The sequence below is a fragment of the Syngnathus acus genome, chromosome 21 (assembly GCF_901709675.1).
Source record: "Syngnathus acus chromosome 21, fSynAcu1.2, whole genome shotgun sequence".
In the NCBI taxonomy this organism is placed as follows: Eukaryota; Metazoa; Chordata; class Actinopteri; order Syngnathiformes; family Syngnathidae; genus Syngnathus; species Syngnathus acus.
Window position 1 is genome coordinate 8153747 of NC_051105.1, and position 18095 is coordinate 8171841.

The 18095-nt window shown below is 39.6% G+C and overlaps 1 protein-coding gene across 6 annotated transcripts in view; it reads left to right on the forward strand.

Moving 5' to 3' along the window:
- pard3bb (par-3 family cell polarity regulator beta b) overlaps positions 1 to 18095 on the forward strand; it is a 76896-nt gene that overhangs the window by 5302 nt on the left and 53499 nt on the right. For 5 of the 6 annotated variants that reach the window (XM_037280723.1, XM_037280724.1, XM_037280725.1 and 2 more), the window contains exons 3-12: positions 495 to 596; positions 6165 to 6318; positions 8511 to 8605; positions 10954 to 11006; positions 14417 to 14500; positions 14593 to 14718; positions 15239 to 15491; positions 15596 to 15704; positions 17216 to 17355; positions 17421 to 17549. In XM_037280723.1, coding sequence (XP_037136618.1) covers positions 495 to 596; positions 6165 to 6318; positions 8511 to 8605; positions 10954 to 11006; positions 14417 to 14500; positions 14593 to 14718; positions 15239 to 15491; positions 15596 to 15704; positions 17216 to 17355; positions 17421 to 17549 — 1245 coding nt within the window. Of the gene's footprint in view, positions 1 to 494; positions 597 to 5857; positions 5986 to 6164; positions 6319 to 8510; positions 8606 to 10953; positions 11007 to 14416; positions 14501 to 14592; positions 14719 to 15238; positions 15492 to 15595; positions 15705 to 17215; positions 17356 to 17420; positions 17550 to 18095 lie in introns of those variants that run through there. The other variant, XM_037280728.1, reaches the window with a different exon arrangement.

Genomic DNA, 18095 nt, shown 5'->3' on the forward strand with positions numbered 1-18095 from the left:
CTATATGTCTATTTTTTATTTTATCTTCCTCTATCTAATGGTAGTTTGAGCTAAATGAACTACGAATCACCACGTGGTGCCGGGTTGTGTGTGGAATGATCAGATGTCTCGTGAGCTCGGATGAGTAACGGTTGCTGTGTCATTTTCCAACTTTTTTTTTTTTACTTCAGTGGACACGCTATTCAGAGAGTTCATGTGACGGTTAAACTCCAATTTAACATTTACTTCAGACGTCTTCCGTATTTAATATGGCAGCTGAGAGGGACTGTAAAACAGTAGTGATGTGGATAGTTGAGACCCGCCCTGTTTGTTTTGGGAGTTTTATGAAAACCACAGACATCTGGCCCCGTAAGACGGATTTCATGATCCAACATCATGTAACATTTTGATTCATACAGCGACTTGGAAGCCGTAATGTTTGTGTTTGTGAATGAAACAGTTCTATGAAATTTGCGTATTGTTGACATGCTTGTATTTGACCTTTTGTTGCATAGGAAGGGGAATTTGTTGTTCGGACACATCATGTCGAATACTGCGATGGAGGGATTCTGGACCCTGATGATATTCTTAGTGATCTTGTAGAGGACAAGGACAAGGTAAGAACTTGCATGACCTTAGCAATTAAGTTTTTTTTTTTTTTTTAATTTTCACAATCCCTTTATTCAGTGATGAATACATTTGCATATACTATTGTGACATTCATATCACACGATTTAGGTTCATTATATATTTTTGTATCTCAACTTTATGTCTTCAAAATGTATGAATATAAAATTATTTCTTGCAGGTTTTTGTATTTTCTAGTCTTAAGTGAAGTACTGTCACTCCACAAGTGAGCTGGGTAGCTCAGGATGCCCACCACTAGGTGCTAGCTCAGGCTATAATTTACGTAATGGCTCTCCTCACACTATAATTTCACTCCTACTGCCTTTGGCTTAGATGTTTTTTTGTCTTTTTTTTTTTCTACTTGACCGCCTCTCTTCCTGCTGCACCTCAGACCGAAACTCTCCCCCTTTAGTTTGCTCAGGGTATTCGCTATCAGCTCCTTCTTTATCGAGCGGTGACATTCCAAAAGGGACACTGTTTTACATTCCAGCTCCCCTTCCACAATCCACACAACTTCTTAGTTGCTCCTGAAACTCTGCCTCTGTCGTCTTTTGTTTTACCCTTCCAGTTCCATCACATCAAACTTTGCTTTGCACTTCCAGTCTTCTTCAAGATGTTTAATGAGGAAAACCATCAGATCTACCCAAAGCGGAAAACCTCTCTTCTTTTTTTTTTTTTTTTTTTTTTTATGAAGTATGGCGTTTTTGAGTAAACACCCTATTTAGCACCTTAGATCTCAGTGAAAGATTGGAATCTCAGTAAATCACACACAACACGCCCACCAACAGCCTGTTACAGCAAACAAACAATTTATTGCCCGACATTTGGGATAGGAGTAAATCAGACCCTTAATGTTACTCAATACTGTCAAAGCAGTCTCATTATCTGTGAGCGCTACCACATATTTAGAATTAAGGGCGCACACTATGCTATTTTCAATTACTATACGACATGACGTCCATGTCGAACATCTCAAGCTATGACTATTAGACAAAGTGAGATGCCATCTCTTGCAGCCAGTTGATTCGGCGTTGTTTGTTTTCCTTTCGTGTAATGTCAGCTTGCTCAAGTTAAGTGAATGAACGGGAAAGACAAACACTCTAAGGTTTCTGTCACACGCCCAATATGTGGCTGCGCAAACAGTTTCTTGCTCACCTTTGCCATCTCGGCCCTCCACGTCAAGTGGCCAGACTGTAAAAATAATATTGACCTTGGAGCAAGACAGCGGTGTGCCTTATTGCTTTCACACGTTGGAATAGTTTAATTTAAAGAGGATCCTTGTGTCTTAATGTATGGGCTAAAAAAATATGATCAATTATTTTTTTTAGTATTTTTTATTTTAATAACTTAAAAATGGAATATTATATAATATTCAATTGAATAATTTTATTCAACAATTAGTCATTTTTAATTATCTTGTCCATCAATCGTGGGTATATAAAACACACATTTAAGACATTTGATCGACCAGTCAATTTAATTAAACCCCAGTGATATAATAAAACAGAATCATCATTTATGAAAAAAAAATATCAAGGAAGAGAGATCCGCTCTAAGACTGAGCACATAACAATCGTGCATTGTTCTTCCAAACAAGTCGTCAGCTATTTCAAACTTCAATCACGTATTTTGTTCACCTTATCAAATACATCATCGACGACAGTCATTTTGTGTTTCGATGACGTGTTCACTACCTCCAGGCCTGTCTCATGACTGACAGATGGGTTAACGATATAAAAGACCAGTTCTTTGTCATCTTTAACAAACCCCACTTAGAGATACTTTATTACAATAATTAATCACCGTGACAAATCCATGAGGAGGTGGGCTTCCTTCATAAAAACAATTTGCACAAAAACACACTCCTATTTCATGCATCCATCAATTATGGGTGGACCTCAGGTGGAGCTGTGTTTCCTTAATTAAGAGTTAAGGTCCATGAAGAGTAGAGGCTTCATCGTTTATTATCCTCATAATTAACCGTTTCCTTTTCACCCTATCAGCTTCTCACGCCGTTTCATTCCAATCACCCTGTTAACCCCTTCTCCTCATCACTTAAAATCAATCTCCCGTAGCTTGCTGATTGGCTCTTTGTCGCTGTCACCTTGTACCCATCGCACGCACACCGTGCCCATCAAGCCCACATTTGACTTTATTTCACCGTCTCCTCCTCGCTTCTTTAATTACCTGCCTCCCAGTGTGTTACATTCCATTCACGCCAGCAATTAACCCCTTTTTCCGCGTGCCCCCTCTCCTGCGTCGTCTTCTCATATGCTCTTACAAATTGCACCTATTTGTCTCATTCGGACTCTCTTAATGCACCGATTGCCGCTGTCTCTTAATCTCTCTGGCTTTCTGGCTCATTCTCCTGTAGAGTAAACGCTTTGACTCAATTAACCCCCCATGGTTTCTAGCTAGAGGTCAACATATGTATCAGGACTGGTCACGCCGAGATGTGACTCAAACATGATTGAATTCATTAGAAGATAAGGTAAAAGAGACGGTGAATGAAGTAGGAGGGGTGGGGGGGCAAAGCATGACCAAATGCGAGTAGGTGATTCAGGATGTGGAGTGAGAAATTACTTCTTCAATCAAATCGTGCAGAATGAAGCGAACAAAAAAACGGAAGTTGAGCTAGAGCAGGGAGTGAAAAAATCTATTTGATTTATTAAGTAAGGGAAGTTTTAGCTTGTTTTTTTTCACAGGCATGACAATTTTGTGAGTGTACAGGAGTGCAGGCTTTATGATATTTATAACATACGTGATGCCCAAACTGTCATTGGCCCAGCGGCATAAAAATTCTAATGTTTGTCTAATTTAAGCCGTCCATAAATTTGCCGTTAGCATAATAATCGCATAATACGTTATAATAATCCGGCCACGACGTTTCACTTGTTCCTCGCCACTGATTTAGTAGCAATCGGCCGTTAGCATAATAATCGCATAATACATTATAATAATCCGGCCACTGACATAGTAGCAATCGGTCTTTACCTGCAGATGTTAGTTTTTGGCTAATGGTGGACATTAAAAAGTAGAATGTTTTTTCATCTTGAAAGACTTCTAGTACTAATCTAGAAAGACTTCTAGTATCGTATAGGCAAACCCTCCAATCCATGAAAGCAGCACAAAAATGCCTCTACTACGTGTCATCGACGTTTGGGTTGGAGCCTTTTCTAATCAGTGACACATGACAGAAAGCAATTCCAACTTCAAAAGCTACTCAGACATACATTGTTGTGCAGCGAGGTAATTGAATGAGATAAGAGCTTCGGAAAAAGAGAGGCTATAGAAAAGGAATGCTGGCTAAGATGACTGTGAATAGGATTGGGAGATGTAGACTAAACCTTTGTGTAATTAAGATAAACAATTTTTTTTAGAGTGCGCGTTAAGCTACATACAAAATTGATTGATTTGGTGTTTATTTGCTGTGGTTCCAAGTAGACCAGACCAAGTGTGGGGAAATGGACTAGAGTTCGCTCGTGTGAAAGGGCCCTCGGATGCCTTCTGTTGAATATTTGGATCAGCTGCACAGAATGTGTCCATCTGGGCTACATGAGTCTCCATAATGCTGTTCCATATGGCCGTCTGTGGTCTACACACACTAGGAGGAAGTCTTTGTGAGGTTTTACAATAGCAGATTACCAATGGTCTTTTCTGACACCGAATGTATTGAGCATGTGTAAGCAACACATTTTCACCTGCCTAACCAAGGTAACGTCTGCTGGATTTTTTATTTTTATTTAAGAGTATCTATATTCAGTGTTACATAAAATGGTTGCATTAGGGCTGTAACAATAATTGATTCGAATCAGAAAATCGTATTTGATTTAAAAGATTCGAGTGAATCACATCGAAATGTTCCATTTTAAAATATATCGAGATAGAATTTTAACTGCAGTAATGCTGGCGTAGAGCTAGGTGGTGCTAGGGGGCTTTTGTGTTTTGTGTGTGTATGTGTGTGTGTGTGTGTGTTTGTGTTTGTTTGCCTGTGCCACCGAGTGATAAAATTCTAATGTCAGCCCTGGAGGACACACCTTATCTTCCCTATTATTGTTGTGTTGGGATCAATAAATGTAACATTTCTTTTTAATTTAGAGATGCTTTACAGGTGAGAAAGAAAGGTTGCTGGATAATTAACAATGTTGCAGAGAAAAAGCAATCATATTCATTATTGGTTGCATAAAAAAAAAGATGACACCAAAGTCCTCTTAAAAGATTTATAATCGGTTGAAATTTGCAGTGGATGACAAAAGTTGGTCTTTATTTTTGAAAAGGAATGACGCCATAATTCAAAACTAGTAGAGACCTCACATAAGTATGGAAATGTTTTCATTTCAAGTTAATTGACTGCACACCACTACCGATATGACCTTAGCTCAAGCTTTTAGTTAACAAAGGTACCGCTCGATGCTTTCACGTGATAGTTCACGATCTCGGTTCTGAAACAGTCGGTGGTTTTCACTTCTGGTTCTGTTTCTTTTGACAAGGTTAAAAAAAAACATATTGTGTCACGACACGGAGTGAGTGCACTTTCTCGGAACATCTTGAAAGGATTACCGTCCTTTTAGTAGTGAAAATAAATTCAAGAACATACTCGCTGTATAAAGTGGATATAAAAAGTCTACACACCCCTTTTCAAATGCCAGGATTTTGCGATTAAAAATTAGACCAAAATAAGTATTGATAAGTAACGACCTTTCTTTAATGAAATTGAACTGTAAACTGTACAACCCAACTAATAGAAATTCCCAAGTGCAAGTCAAAATAAACAACTGTGGTTGCACAAGTGTACACCCCCCCTTTAAAATAGAGCTGTGGCTGTGTTTAAAACTACCTACCTTCAAATTTATGTCAAATGTTACTCAGCACACACCTGCTACTCTAATTCACCGTAAATAGTAAACATGTTCATCAGAGCAAAACAATCCATCTGTAACTTGTGGGAAAATGTCAGCATTTCATACATAAGGTGCCAAATTCCCGGCAGTGCAGTGACCCTCATCCGTATCTACCGTGCATCACAGGAAGGCACTGGCTTTACTGGCAACCTCTGCTTTCTTTATTCTCCTCCACTATACCTATGGCACAAACACCCAGAGCCCACACATGTACACAAACACAGGTCTATTCAGCGTTTGTGTGGAGGCCCCTAGAACCCAGTGTTGACCGGCTCTGTCCCATGTTCAGCTAAACGCAGACTCAGTGCTCTGTTCAATAGAGAGGGATTCCACTATATAACAAGGCCAGCAGGAGCCCCGTGTCGCACACATGGAGAGGACGCGCACAAATGGAGGCAGTTGTTAAGTAGTATTGACACACACTCTCATTGGAATGCTGGGCTCCTTGGACGTCCTTTATAGTGTCCTCATTCACAAGGTAACGTAAACAAAATCTAAGCAACAGGTTTTGTTTAAAAAAGTACTTTTGGATTTCTTTAGTTTGATGAAATATGTCGGTTGTTGTGGTCTGCTTGGAAAAGCGTAAAGTTAGCTTATGGCTTTCTGTGTATTTGAAGAATGTTGGAAAATGATGATGTTTTTCTCTATTTATGTCAGCTGATGGCTGTGTATGAGGAACAGGAAGCCCAGGAGAGGGATGCCGCCAACCCAAGCCCCGCCCCCAGCCATGATCGCTACCAGGCTGAGTTGTCTGTCTTCCAGCCAATCACGGGAGGAGAGATAGAAGTTAATTCATCGGCTCTCAAGTCAAGTGAGTATTGGGGGGGAGAAAATGACGAGGAAGGATTTGAATTTGACTAGTAGCCGATATTGAGTCAAATACTTGATTGCCTGTCCCATTATGTCTATAGTCATGATTCAAATGTTTTATTTCAATCAAATATTTCAAGCAAACAAATGTCTATTTTCTTCTAAATAACAATCTTAGGACAATTTGGAACATGTTTGGGCAAACAAGACAAGAAAACTGAACAAATTCCACAAACAAGTTGCCTTGATTCAACCTTGGTGGATTACCAAGACCTTGATGACTGTGAATCTATCCAGATTCAATATATGTATATTTTTATTGCTATTGTGAGAGTAACTTAAAAAAAAAAATAACAGTTACGATTCAATCAATTAAAACACTTAAGAATCACAACTTGTCATTTTAACATTCAAATCCATATTTTTGGGACCACACATTTCACTTACCGTATTTTCCGGACTATAAGGCGCACCTAAAAACCTAAAATTTTCTCAAAAGCCGACAGTGCGCCTTATAGTCCGGTGCGCCTTATATATGGACCAAATTCCTAAATTTAAACTGGCCCGAAGCATTGTGTCATGAAATCAATCATAAGTGGCCCGCTGAAGACTATGAATTATGACTCAAAAAGGCTAAGGATCATTATTTTGTGATTATAATGTAATTTGTGGTGTCTGAAGTTGAAATAAAAAAGATAAAATGGAGAATGATTTGATTTGGATTAAAAATCTGCCATGATGCATTAATGGTGCACCTTATAGTCCGGTGCGCCTTATATAAGGACAAAGTTTTAAAATGGGGCATTCATTGAAGGTGCGCCTTATAGTCCGGTGCGCCTTATAGTCCGGAAAATACGGTAAATGTAGCCTCGAACACAAGGCCTCAGTTATGTAATGCCTCAGTCTGAACACTAGGGGCACTATTTAAAAGGAGTTCATGCATACATAGGAAAATACATGCATAGGAAAGATGAAGTAGACAAAAAAAAATCTCTGATCTATGAAATGAAATGAGTCAATAAAAATAGAAACCAGCATTCCCAGGTACAGCGGCATTTGAGGATGTTAAACTTTCCTGGGTTGCGAGGATGCCGCGGCTGTTCGATCCAGACACGGGAAGTTTAGTCTGTTTCAGTACGCTTGCCTGGCAGGAGAGATTAGAGGTAATGTGTGGTTGTCATGGAAGATTAGAGGTAACAGCGCACTGGAGACTATTACTGTCAGTGTGAGGTCAGCGTTAGGCCCGACTCGACTATTCATACTACAGAAGAACTTTTGTCTTCCAAACACTCTTTTTTTGTCTCTTCAAATCTTTGTTGTCTTTCACCTTTTTAGCCATCATGTTTTTTCTGATATGTATTTTCTGAGACCAACATTATATGACCAACCTAGAATAATAATAATAATAGAGCTTGAAAACCCCCTGAGGAAAAATCCATGACTTTTGTGTGCCTTGTTAGCGACTCATTTGTGCTGTTATTGCACTCGATGTCTTTTCAAATTAATCTCGCTTTTATTCCCCGTTCGTGCATACTGCAGCCAACTTGAGCCAAGTATTTATACCTCTTTTGTCCCCATTCAATGGGGAGTGGGGTTACATTGATTATGGCATTGATGTAATCCTTGCCCCCCAGACGGTCTTAAGAGCACCAAGGGTCCATTTTGTCACAATCAATAATCGACCCTACAAATATCATTTGTCATTTGTTCACGGCCGTTCACTCATATAACGTCATCCAAATCTTTGTCATCCAGTTCCCAACGGAACCGCGAGACTCGCCAAGGTCTTCATGTACAGTTTGTACGCTATATGAATTGATTATGATGAAAGAGTACAGATCTTTTAAGATAGCTCATGTTGCTTTTTTTTTACCCTTATTTTGCTACACTGTAGCATTCAGCTCCTATTCAATGATTTTTTTTTATTATGCAGTAGGCTGATGAAATGTGCTACGAGAGACGCAGTCATATGTCACCTTAATGCATGCACAGATTTTGCACATCACATCAACCATTTGGAGCAATGAGCACCCCCCACTGGTTTTTACATTACGTGCACTGCCCTTACATGTCGGGGGGGGGGAAAAAAAGAGCTACAGTTGAATGTTTTTTTTATGGTCACTTTATATAGCAGATTTTCACCTTATAACTGTTGGGTCTAAACATATCCTCTCCGCCCTTGCATTTTCACAGACACCCCCCTGCTGGTTAGAAGCAGCAGTGATTCAGCTCTCGGCGCTCAGTCAACAGAGCTCGAATCCTCCCGCCACGAAGAGGCTTCCGTGATGGTAAGAAGTAGACCAAGCTTCTCCTGAAATCTAGACCCATCATTTGTGAGTCTATAGACAGAGTAAATCAGTTTGATGACTAAGAGTTGCTCTCAGATCTGCACGCGTATTTTGGAGGACCCGCATTATCTCAGACTATTAGATTTTGCACAATTATTATTTGTGATCATTTCACTTGTGAGTACTTGTTATGTTCGTGTCACAGCACGGTTGGACATAGCAAATCCCACGAGATGTCTTTTGAAAGGCTCTCCATGCCTGATTGGGCTCCTGACTGGTGAGCCTCTTGAGATTTGGACCAATATTCTTTTTTTTTTTAACATTTAATCCCTGTAGAGCAAAGTGTTCATGCGGTTCAAGTCGTTCTTAGAGGTGGTTCAAGTCTTGTCACTGATGTGACATATTTCTGACAACAAAGACAGTTATCTATATCTTTTTAAAATCGCAATTGTGTCACTTGAACCGTGTAAATCCAGCCGATGCTTTTTCGGTTCCAACCCAAGTTGACGAACATGTAATCAAAGGACTTTAACCATCACGTCGTCATATCACGCCTGCATGTAATTCTAGGCCACAAACAGAAAATAATCTGTGTCGTTCTTTCTCCAGAATTTTATGTGTGTGGTTAGCGAGAGGAAATAGATTTTTTGCCATCATAGAGGGTCATTCAGCGTGCCGCGAAGCACAATAACCTTGATGACTGTGAAAGAGAGAGCTAAACGAGGGGAGGGCGCTCGGCTTGCACGTCGACTTGAATGGATTTTAGCTTATCCCTTCTTATAAAACAGCTCCAGCTCGGGGATGTCGGTGGACGGCCTGCATCAATTCTTGCTCTGCTGCCAAAGTCTCCCTGAGGAGAGATAAAAACATGTCTCCTTTCTGTTCTCTTGATTTGCAAGGCACGTTGTTTACATGTCGTATCCTTGCTCATGCTATTTTTTTTTTATCCTGGCTATTGTCCGTCTGATCTAACAGGTTTAGATGGAAGTAATGGCCCTGTGTAATTGTTCAAAATGTCACTTGGCCTTTTGGTAAGAGCAGCGAGAGAAAGAAAATAATGTCTTGCAGTGAGTCTCTCTCTCTCTGTTCTTTCTCATTTTTTTTAAACTCTTTCTTTTTTTCCGCTTAGTGTGTGGCACAGTGGCAGGCTAGTTACAATGTGTTAATCAGACTGGGACTATTTGCTCTTGCCTGGAATACTACTGGGGTTCGAAGGCTGTGCACTGCTTATTAAACGTCGGTCACCTTGTTTAAAGTGTGTTTCTCTTTACATTTCTCTTTGTTTTTTCCTCCTTAATCTAGACAGTCAGTATGGCAATGAGAACGACATAAAAAGCTAGAAAAGGCCACACACTGCAATATTTTGAAAAAAAATAGTCATGTTAGTATCATCTGTCTTTTTAATGGACTTGTTTTGTGTTAGATTTAGAAGACAAAGTGCTTGCAACCCATTTCTCATGCACCATTTGGTTGGATTGCATTATTCATCCACCGTTGGTTCAAATATGTGAATAGCGACATCCTTTTTTTTTTTTGCCCCCTCCCCATCTTAAATGCATACACATTTTGTGCGTGGTATACCTCCAATGAATCATGCGGCACTTCTGTTCGTTGACATTTTAAAAACTACTGTTTGGTTACATACTAAGTTATTGGCCCTCTGTAATTACCTCAGAGAGCCATTTCTCGATTAAATGAGACATACAATTATGCACTGATAGACTTTCCAATTAATACAGTGTTTTAATGGGCGCTAATATGATGAAGGTGTTAGGATAATGAATGTTACCTGCCACTTCTACAGTCATTAAGCTAATATGACGGCATTTGCATCTCGGCCGGGTTAATTGTTTTTCAACTCACCAAAGCCTGAGCATATGTAGTAGATGTGTAATCTGTCAATCACTGTCGGAGCTAGCATGTTCTCACCTCTTTTCATTGCTCATCTTTAGCCTCACCCTGATATCTGAAAAACCTATGGATGGGTAATATAACGATACTAAGGAGCATTCGTTATCCCCGCGAAAACCATTTTTGTACCTGTCGTAAAACTTCTTTTACTGTGTCTGTATGTTTCTTTTATACTGCCCCCTAGTGGCAAAGGAGCATACACTAAGCACAACATTGGAACCGATTACCTGACTTGAAATAGAATAAGCGGTATAAGAATAGATGATGAAGAGACAAAATGAACAGTACTTGAGCAAACTTTCTTCAAAACTATTTGTTAATGTATGCGCTTTGTATGATCTGTTTCCCCTCCAATTTTTTTAAAGATATGATTTTTCTCTTGTTTCTGTTCAGTGGACACTTTGTCACTACAGCGTGTTTGTGTGGTCTCTTGACAGGCAGCAAGTCCAGCTGTTGCGAGACCCCAAGTCAAATATGCTTTCAGTGACAGGTCAGTATGTGCACTGTGCCAGTCTTGCATGAGTGCGACTTCCACCTTCAAGTAAAATAACTTTATGACCACTTGCACCGTTATGATACTCAGTAAAAAAAAAAGTCCACCTTTAATAATCTCCCTGAAAATCAAAACCAAGTTTGACTTTAGACGAAAGCTCAAAGACATCAACATGGCCTTTTATTGTGTTATAAAAAGTGTGCCTATTTGTCAGTGTGCCATGTTTATGTTTTTATGTCCTACTTAGCCATCTTCATTTATCATCTAATATAGATCAAGGCCTTAAAAACAACAGTTAGTAGAAAGCCTTTCCATCATTAGCCCACTACAAAAGAGCAAAACAAGGTCACACACACACACACACACACACACCCACACACACACACACACGGCCAGATATTACCCATGGGAAGTATCCAGTATTCTCTACTACAAACATTAAATTGGGTGGCTCTCATTAGTAATCCAGCGTGCAAGGTTGCTTTGCAAGTATTAATAAAAACATCCTGTCCGTTCATCCATCCGTCTCTCCATCCTACCGAGGATGCTGTTAATTATTTGGCTATACTAAATATATATTTATAAATGTCTACACGGTCATTTGCTTTATTCAGAAATTGCTGTGCTTATGTTCACTCTTACTTGCACTCAAACAAGACAAATCTCAGCATGAAGTAATGTAGAAGTGATTTAGTGGTTTTTGCGCGTGTCGGTGAAACGAGCCTTGAAATTGCAAAATATCAGAAACTATGGACCAGGACTATGGTTGTAAATATTAGAAGAGTAAAGTGTTCTTTAAATCAATGTTTATGTGTTTGTGTTTAAATCACTGATATGCTGCCAAAATGCTTGCTTGCATATTTGCGCATCACCTACTAGTAGTACACTAATAGCTTATCATAATTTAAATCACAGAACCAAGAAGAGAATGACATCACATTTGAATAAAAACGTCATTTTCACCTGGTGGATGAGATTTACTGCAAATTGTTTTTGGGAATGGCTTTGGTAGTGCCACATATTTCTGCCTGCGAGCTGTTTCTCGAAAAACAGGAGGTGAAGGTCTGGAGTGCCCTATAAAAACTGAATTTGAAGTGATTGCTCAGATTGGATATGTTATCACGTCCATTCATCATTTGAAAGAAACGGCCCGGCCTTTTGTAAACTATCTGGAGTTTTTGTGGATTCATCCAGGAGAATATTTGTGAGGTCAGAGTGATGGTTGATGGCTCACGAGATCCATTCAAGTTCAACCCAGAGCTGTTTGATGGGGTTGAGCTAAGCTAATCAGCTAGCTCGCTGTTTATTGAGGCATATAGCAAAGTTTTGTCACCCGTGTTGACCTTTCAAGGGTCGTGTTCAATCAAGCCTTCAGCTATTATTTTTTCGGAGATTTGCACCAAATTCTTTTCCACACAATGCATCTAAAAGTTGTCATCCTAAATAACCCAACAATTAGGCTGTCAAACATGCAAACCTGACAAAAGATGCATTGAAATGGCTCCGAACACCTGGGAATCCAGTGATACACTCATCACACAACCTACAAAAATACAGCGTATTCATTCAAAATCTAAATGATTCAATTTTTTTTGTCTTTATTTTTGTATTTGCATACATTAACATTTTGCATAACATTAACATTTTTTTCCTAATTTGCATTCACTCCACTCCTGTTTTGTGCGATGCACTTTGAAGGTCCGCTTGTGAAAATGTGGGAGTGCAAGAGGAGAATGATTCATTCAGTCCATTCGAAAACAGATGACAGGATGAAAATGCTTCGTTTTGTAATACGCTTCCTTTTGGTGTAATTTCTCCTCTGTGTGTCAGTCTTTCATATCAAGCATCAATGAAGTGGCAGGAGGGGAACACCTGGTCTTTTCATCCTTGTGTTTATATGTGTGTGTGTGTGTGGGGGGGGGGGGCTCTATTGTCCTTCTCCTTCCTCTCTCTTCTCATCCAATTTTTCCATCTTTTTCACAGTTCACGCCACTTGAGTTTTTTTGTGTGTCAAAAATCAAAAAGGAAATGTAAATGAATGCCAAGTACTTGATTCTGTGTTTTGGTGAGTGCCTAAGAAATCAGAGCAGAGTTGCAGGAAGGTTGTTTTTTTCTTCTCCTTCCCCTCGTTCATATTAATACTATTCATTAGCTTTAATTAATTCTTTGCTCCCTTCATTTCACTTTATCCAACTTACAGTGCGCACTCACTTCAATTTTCCTTCCTCTGCTTTCTGTTTTTTTTTGTCATTTTTGGCCTCATCGTTTTTATTCATTTTAGTGGCAATATAGTTCTCAGCATGGAATGGTTGGCAAGTTTATTAATTGAATAAATTAATTATTAAAATTATTTATTAGCTCTTTTGTTGCTAAATCTATCGATGTGGTAAACTATATTTAATCTTTATTTATATTTTCGACTTTGTCATTTCGAAGTCTTCATCAACATGTAACTTGTAAGAGAAAAAAACCACACATTAAGTTTTGCTTTGTGATTTTGTTTCTGGTTTAAAATTGGTCACGTTTTATTATGTCGTCACTACGAAGGTTTCCATATATGCTGACTTAAAGATTAATTTTATTTCCCCTCCCTGGCCACATCCGTTTACTTCTCCACCTTCCACTTTCACCTTCACGTTCTTTAATGACGATCAGGCAGCACCGGCCTGATTTGTTGATACTGAATGTGGAGGAGAGACGAGATATAATGAGAACGCGTCCCTTTCATGGCTTGCCCTTTGCCACCCGCCATGATCAACAATCGCCTCTCTGAAGTCTATCACCGTACCTACTGCAGTTTGTTGGGTGCTTTCGCACGAGTGGACGGTGTTAAGAGAGAGCGAGACAAAAAAGAACAGATGGCATTGGAGACATAATTGAGGTTGTAGCTACACAGCACAAAACTAACTTGATACAAACTTCTTGAAACATACACAGAGGGTGTTGGGGGAAGGATTATTGGCTGCGCTCTCATAGATAAACTAATCAAACAAAAGACTTCAACGAGCACTCAAATTTAAACAGACGCAGTACAAATTTGCTTCATATGCGAACAATCCAACTTCAAAACATACTCACAGAAGACGAACAAGGAAGCGATAAAGGAGAACCAAAATTGTTGGCTAGCATCCACGCGCAACAAGTGGATGACTTTCAATAAAATAATCCCATTTTTTGAACACAAAGGGTTGTGTTCAGGGATTAATTTCACACAACATCCTCTAAAACAATGCCTCTATTTGTCAAAATGGTGTATCAGTCCAGCATAGAATTATTCATTCTTTCACGTTTGTACAAAAGACTTTTCTTCCTGCATATCACATTTCTAATGCTTAGATTTATGTTGAATTATTTTTGCAAGAAATTGAGAAGATGATTGTTAATATATCTTTTTTTCATTTGTGTAGCCTAACCCGCACAGTGGAGATCCTGGGAGGGGACAGTCCTTTGGGAATCCACGTGGTTCCTTACTGCTCATCTCTCAGTGGACGGTGAGTTGGGTTCACACAAACCTAAATACCTCAGAAGAGCTTTTTTGAAGTACATAAATGGCTCGACAATACACTTGTTACTTTGCTCCCAGGTCTCTCGGTTTGTATATCCGTGGAGTGGAGGAAGAAAGTCGATCCAGTAAGGAAGGTTTGTTCCAGGAAGATGAGTGCATCGTCAAGATAAACAACACCGACCTCATGGACAAGACTTTTAGCCAGTGAGTTTACTCCTACTTTTGTTTTTCAGGCCAAGGTAAAAAAAAAATAGCCATAACTTAATTGCTCGACAGACTTTCATGTTCCTAATGTCACCTCCTTCTTATCAGAGGGCTCATCTAACATGTAGCGACATCACAGAACAAAACAAAAGACGCTGCTGGCAGATGTCTGAGGAGTAATCCACGGAGAACACATTGTTTTTTTTTCTGCTCATTCCGTTCAGAAGATTTGTTCAGGACTCATTTGAGACTTGATGTTTGTCAGTGTTTATTACACCGGCGAAGTAGCAGGCAAGCGGGCTAACATGGCGCTGTTTGGGGATGTAACCTAATTGTAGAACATTACAAGACATACGCATGAATTTGCAAGAAATTATATGCTTTAATGATTACATTCCATTGCTGTAAAAAGAAATTCATTTTATTTCTTTGAGATGCACCTACATAATGTATTTTTGCCCTTATTAATCTCTAATGATTGTGTGTGTTTTTAAGATTCTCTATTTTTGCCCTTTCCTAGAGCCCAAGAAATTTTCCGTCAAGCCATGCACTCCCCGGTGGTCTCTTTGGAAGTACTTTCCTCATCCAACAGAGAGCGCTTTGAGAAGAGTCTGATAGGTCAACTGTTTAGCAGCAATGCCGGTCCTGACAGCAGTCCCCGAGTTCCCAAAACCAAAGAGCCGCCTCCGCCTGTCAAAGCCAAACCCGTGTTCAGGCCTCCTGAGAGCGCCATCGTGAGAGTGGCAGAAGATGCTGGCTCTCTGGAAGCCGCTGTGAGTCTCAAGCGCCTCCGCTCCAAGCTAAACTTATCATGTCCTCTGCAGGATTTGACTTTTTATCAAACTATTTAATACTGTCCTCTCTCCTGTCTGCGTAGAGATCCCAAGGTGGAAGCGAGAGCTCTCTTTCTGATAAAAGCCCTGCCCTGTCCAGTCTGATGGCCAGTAAGAAAGCAGGACGGAGATTAAGAATTGACCTTAAGAAAGGTAAATCATGCCACACAACATAGATTTACTTTCATATCTGAGATCGTTTTCATCCATCAAGTCTCATGCACTTCCAAGCTCCAAATATAATACAAGCCAATGAAAAGGGAAATATAAATAAATGAGAGTGGCTTCTTCTGCCCCGCCACTGCATATTATAACCTTGGAATGTCTGTTGAGGACCCCTACTTGAGATTTTTTTTTTTAATTATCTATTTGTGACCAACCCTACCCTTGGTCTTTTCCCAAATCAAGACTTCCAGAAAGTACATTTTTGAGTATCTATAATATATGACTATAATGACACTATTGACAGCATCTCGCGTAGTATCTTAGAATGGGTAGCTGCTTTCTCTCTCACCCTTTTTTCCCCATTCCTAGCTCTCCTTTCTCTCTCCATCTTGACTTGTTCTCTTCAAGGTCTATTAAGTCTTTATTGATCTGTTCATTTCTGCTGATATGAATTCATAGCGGACCAAACTGCTGACTTGGCACTGCTAAAGAGACCGGACTAAATGAGGTCCATAAACTACACAAGCAGTCTGTGTATTGGGCCCTGGCATTCATGTTTGAGTGCTTTCCCTACACATTGTGGGTGTGCGTGCACGCACACGCGTTTGCACGCATGCGAGCCTGCTTTTCACTGATTAGTATTTTAATCTTCCTCACTTCTCTTTCCAGAACATTCACTCTTCCACTGACTTACACCCCATTTCCGCTTTACTGTTCTATACTTCAACTCCCTCCCCATCGTGCCCCACACCTGAACTCTTTGCAGATACCAGGCAGTGTTTTAAAGTAATACACGCACCGAGTTCTATCGTTTGTGCGGCACAAAGGGGCACAAAGCACAGTGTGGCGTTAGTTTGCTTCCAGCCAATGGCGAAGGGATTTTCGTACTCCCTAACACTTGGAAAAGTTGGAGCGAGCTTGCTTAGTTACGTGCCCCAGACTTGCTAGCTGCTATTGTCATGTCAAGTTTACAGCGAAACAATGCGTGTGTGTAATGCCACAGATTGTTATTTTTTTTTAGCAAATGTGTGAAAACAAAGCTATAAAAAGTCAGTGAACCTGTCAACTCATTTCATTGCCTTACACATAAAAACAAAACACAAAACAAGTTTACCACTCTCAAAATGTCCAATACCAACAGGTGCTCTTTGTGATGTTTTGTAGCATTTGTATATATATATACGTATATATTATTAAAAAAGGATTTATACGGAAGAAAGTTGACAGATCCGCCGGGCAGCTAAGTGAAAATTTCGTTAAGATTCAAAATTCTTCAAGCATACCTTCGTCAGCCCAAATTGAGTTCACAAGTGCACGTATTAAACCGACGTGTGCAGTATGACAGACAAAGGTAAAAAAAAAAAAAAGGACCCAGTCATGGAAGAGAAGACATTTCTGCAACTTATGTGTTATTAGAGTTACAATGTTGTATTGATTTTTTTTGTATAGCATTTTCTGACAATAACAAATGTGTTCATGGGTTCAACAATGTCTTTTAGGTTCGGAGGGTCTTGGATTTACAGTGGTAACCAGAGATTCGTCAGTTCACGGGCCCGGTCCTATTCTTGTCAAAAACATTCTGCCACGTGGGGCGGCTGTCAAAGATGGACGCTTGCAATCAGGGGACCGCATATTAGAGGTAGGAATATTCACTGTTGTGCTACCAGGTTATATAATAATATTTAATGGCTCCTTTGGCTGTAGGTGAACGGCGTGGACATAACAGGTGTCGGTCAGGAGGAACTGGTGTGCATGCTGCGTAGCACGCGGCACGGAGAGAGTGTGTGTCTTGTGGTTCTACGACAAGAGAACATGTGTCTGCCCCGCGAGATGGTAAGGTCCACTTAATGCTTTATTTGGAGACCGGATGACTTCCAATCAATCAATTTAATATCGTAATATCAGTTATCCCCTTTCCATTGCTCGATACTTTGAGCCTTTTCTTAATGGCGGCATCGCTATAGGAATAATCTTTGATGGCATAAAAGTTGCCATGTGATTGTGTGGCACATAATGAGCACACTGTAAAGCCTCACGTTAAATTTGTTCCTTCATCACTGGTGATTTACCAATTAATAAAATGCACATTTATTTATTCTCTTTCTGATTTTCTTCTCTTCATATTCTTTTTCTTGGAAAATATTTTTCCGTGACACCTGACATCAAATAAAGTACTTTTAATTTATATTTCGCTCGGGGATTCATTAAAATATTTGTGTGTTAACAGACAATACATACAAATTAAAACAATAATGAATCCTAGCATAGAATTGTTCAGCTTCGCTTAGTTGGCTCTGTGTTGTCCTGAGAGGGCAACGCCATTCAGTTAATGAGTCGACTTCAAAGCTAATTTTCACTTGTAAGAAAGTAATTAATTAA